The sequence below is a fragment of the Primulina eburnea genome, chromosome 3, assembly GCF_022965805.1.
Source record: "Primulina eburnea isolate SZY01 chromosome 3, ASM2296580v1, whole genome shotgun sequence".
NCBI lineage: Eukaryota > Viridiplantae > Streptophyta > Magnoliopsida > Lamiales > Gesneriaceae > Primulina > Primulina eburnea.
Window position 1 is genome coordinate 18,039,987 of NC_133103.1, and position 3,195 is coordinate 18,043,181.

At 44.9% G+C, this 3,195-nt stretch overlaps 1 protein-coding gene across 1 annotated transcript; it reads right to left on the reverse strand.

Moving 5' to 3' along the window:
• Nucleotides 1-1,261: 1,261 nt before the first annotated feature.
• Nucleotides 1,262-2,683, reverse strand: LOC140826959 (uncharacterized). Its single transcript, XM_073189523.1, has one exon. The coding sequence runs from the start codon at nt 2,681-2,683 to the stop codon at nt 1,262-1,264; it is 1,422 nt and encodes a 473-aa protein (XP_073045624.1).
• Between the last annotated feature and the right edge of the window lie 512 nt (nt 2,684-3,195).

Consider the following 3,195-nt stretch of genomic DNA (forward strand, 5'->3'; position numbering starts at 1 on the left):
CCTTGAAGCATAGGCAATCACTCTTCCTTCTTGCATGAGTACACACCCCAACCCTTCCTTCGATGCGTCACTGTAGATGGTGAAATCCTTATCTTCAGTGGGCAAGACTAACACTGGTGTAGACGCGAGCTTTTCTTTCAATGTCTGAAAACTTTTCTCGCAGTTGTCATCCCAAATGAATTTAGAATTCTTTTGAGTAAGCCTTGTTAATGGTACGGCTATGGAAGAGAATCCTTCAACGAATTTCCTGTAATAGCCTGCCAAACCAAGAAAGCTTCTAATGTCTGTGGCGTTTCTCGGTTTCGGCCAATCTAGAATTGACTCCACTTTCTTTGGATCCACTGATACTCCTGCTTCCGATATCACATGCCCTAAAAAGGATACACTGTTTAGCCAGAATTCGCATTTCTTGAACTTGGCATAGAGTTCTTTCTCCCTTAAGGTTTGTAGAGTGAGGCGGAGATGCTCTTCGTGATCTTCCTTGCTAGGAGAGTAGACAAGGATGTCATCAATGAATACCACTATGAACCGATCCAGAAACGGCTTGAATACTCTGTTCATTAGGTCCATAAAGGCTGCTGGTGCGTTTGTCAGACCAAAAGGCATCACCGTGAATTCGTAGTGTCCATACCTTGTCCGAAAGGCCGTCTTTGGGATGTCTTCAGCTCTGACCTTCAATTGGTGGTAGCCCGTTCTCAAATCCAATTTGGAAAACACTGTGGCTCCCTTAAGCTGATCAAACAGGTCATCTATCCTTGGAAGAGGGTACTTGTTCTTGATAGTGATCTTATTCAATTCCCTATAGTCAATGCACTGTCTCATGCTCCCATCTTTCTTCTTGACAAAAAGTACTGGAGCTCCCCATGGAGACGCACTTGGTCGAATCTGCTTTTTGTTTGGCAATTCTTGAAGTTGCTCTTTTAGCTCCTTAAGTTCAGCTGGTGCCATTCGGTATGGTGCCTTGGAGATGGGTGCCGCTCCGAGCACTAAATTGATTTCGAACTCAATTTCACGATCCGGGATTGTCCCTGGTAGTTCTTCCGGAAAGACGTCTGGGAATTCTCGCACGATAGGGATATCCACTGGTTTAAGTTCAATCTCCTCCTTCACTACGTTAATCATTGCTAGATAGATATCTGCTCCGGATTTCACGGCTTTCCATTCTTGGGATGCAGCAAAGAAGTGACTTCCGTCCTTTGGATTTGCCATGATACACGACCTCTTTTTGGCTCGGGGTTCGGAGCCTAACACTCTTTCCCTTTCAATCTACCATCGCATTGTTTCTTGCTAACCAATTCATTCCGAAGATGACGTCGAATTCCACCATTTTCAGTTGTATCAATTCTGCTTGGAATAGGTGCTCATGGATGCAGATCTTACACTGCCGGTGTACTCTATGTGTTTCGATTGTCTTACTAGTAGGAGTTGCTACTCTAAATGGTTCGACTAGTATCTCAGGTGTAAGCCCTAGTTTCTTAGTGAATCTTTTAGATATGAATGAATGAGTAGCACCACTGTCAAACAACACATAAGCTGGCATTTCATTGACAAAAATAGTACCTGCCACGACATCGTTTGCATCATCTGCTTCTTCTTGGGTTATTGCAAACACACGAGCGTTGTGCTTATTCTCCCTTGGCTTGTTGGGGTTAGCGTCAGCATTAGGCTTGGTACCCCTCTTCAGTGGCTCTGGACAATCAGCGATTCGATGCCCTAATTTCCCACAATTGAAACATGCTCCCGTCTGTCTATGGCATTCTCCAGAATGACGGTTATTACATTTGGGACACGTCTTTAGTTCTTGGTAGGTTGGGTGGGACGAAGCGCCTTTGAACGACCCATTGGACTGATTGGGTCTCTTGAATGGTTGTTTCCCTTGAGATGATTGTCCAGTAAGGTGCCGCTTATTCTTGTTCTCGTCCTCACGACGCTTGATGTCTGTCTCAGCTCTTATTGCTGCTCCCATTAAATCAGCAAAGCTCGTAGGTTGATAAACTACTAAGGATGACTGAATACGGCTGCTCAATCCCTTTTTGTATCTGTGCATTTTCAGGACTCCATCTGCCATGATTGTCGGGGCATAAGTTCCAAGGTCATTGAATCGGGAGGTGTAATCTACCACTGACATGTCTGGAGTTTGCGAGAAGTTCTCAAACTCGCTCAATTTCTGTAGTCTGACTTCTGTTGGGAAATACTGTTTGAGAAAGACATCTCTGAATTGTTGCCAGGTGATTACTCCGGCGGCTGTCAGGGCAGGTGAGACTGTTTCCCACCACTTGCTTGCCTTATCCTCCAGGAATGGCACTATCACCTCTACTTTAAGTGCCTCAGGTATTTCTAGCAGTCGCAGTTGGGTTTCCACGCTTTTCAACCAACTCTGGCTACTCTCAGGGTTGGCGTCTCCCTTGAATACTGGGCAACGGTTCTTACGAAGGGATTCATAATGATACTTGATCCCATTCTGTGCCGGTGGTGGTTGTGGCTGCTGATTACCATTGGGGTTTCCCAAACCCTGGATAGTTGTTGCCACTATGGTGGCTATAGCCATCAAATCTGCTTGGCTCAGGCCCACTCTGGGAGGTGGTGGCGGTGGATTTCCGTCAGGATTCGGATTCTCATTATTGTCATTGTGGTTGTTGGCGTACCGTGGGTTGCGATTGGCTCGTGGAGGTCTTCCGGCCATTTCCTACAAGTGTACAAGTTCCTAAGATATTTGTTGCACAAATTTGATAGAATGCATTGAATAATTTGTGCGAAAATAAATTGATGCCAACAAGTAATCGAAATAACAACTTTTATTGATTTCTCAAATAAACATAAACAACTGAATGGGAATTTATTGGAATGGAAAATGGCGACAACGGGAATAAACTAAAAATGGTTCACTAAAATATTCTAATCTGATATCTCTCCATTCCCCACAGCTACGTCAGGTGGGGCTTCTTCCTCCTCAGAATCCTCCTCCGGCATCTCCGGGTCTAAAAACTCTGCCAGCTGCATCTGCAGACTTTGATTCTCCGATTCTAATTCAGCAATCTGTTCCTTATGAGTCAGAATCTTCCCTATCGCATTGTTCAACTCATTCTTTGCACGCGCGCAGTTGGCTTGATCCTTCTGGATGAGTGCCTTCTCCCTTGCCTTCCTTTCGTCTATCTCCTTTGATAGCCTTTGGTTATTTTCTGACAATTGCATGAC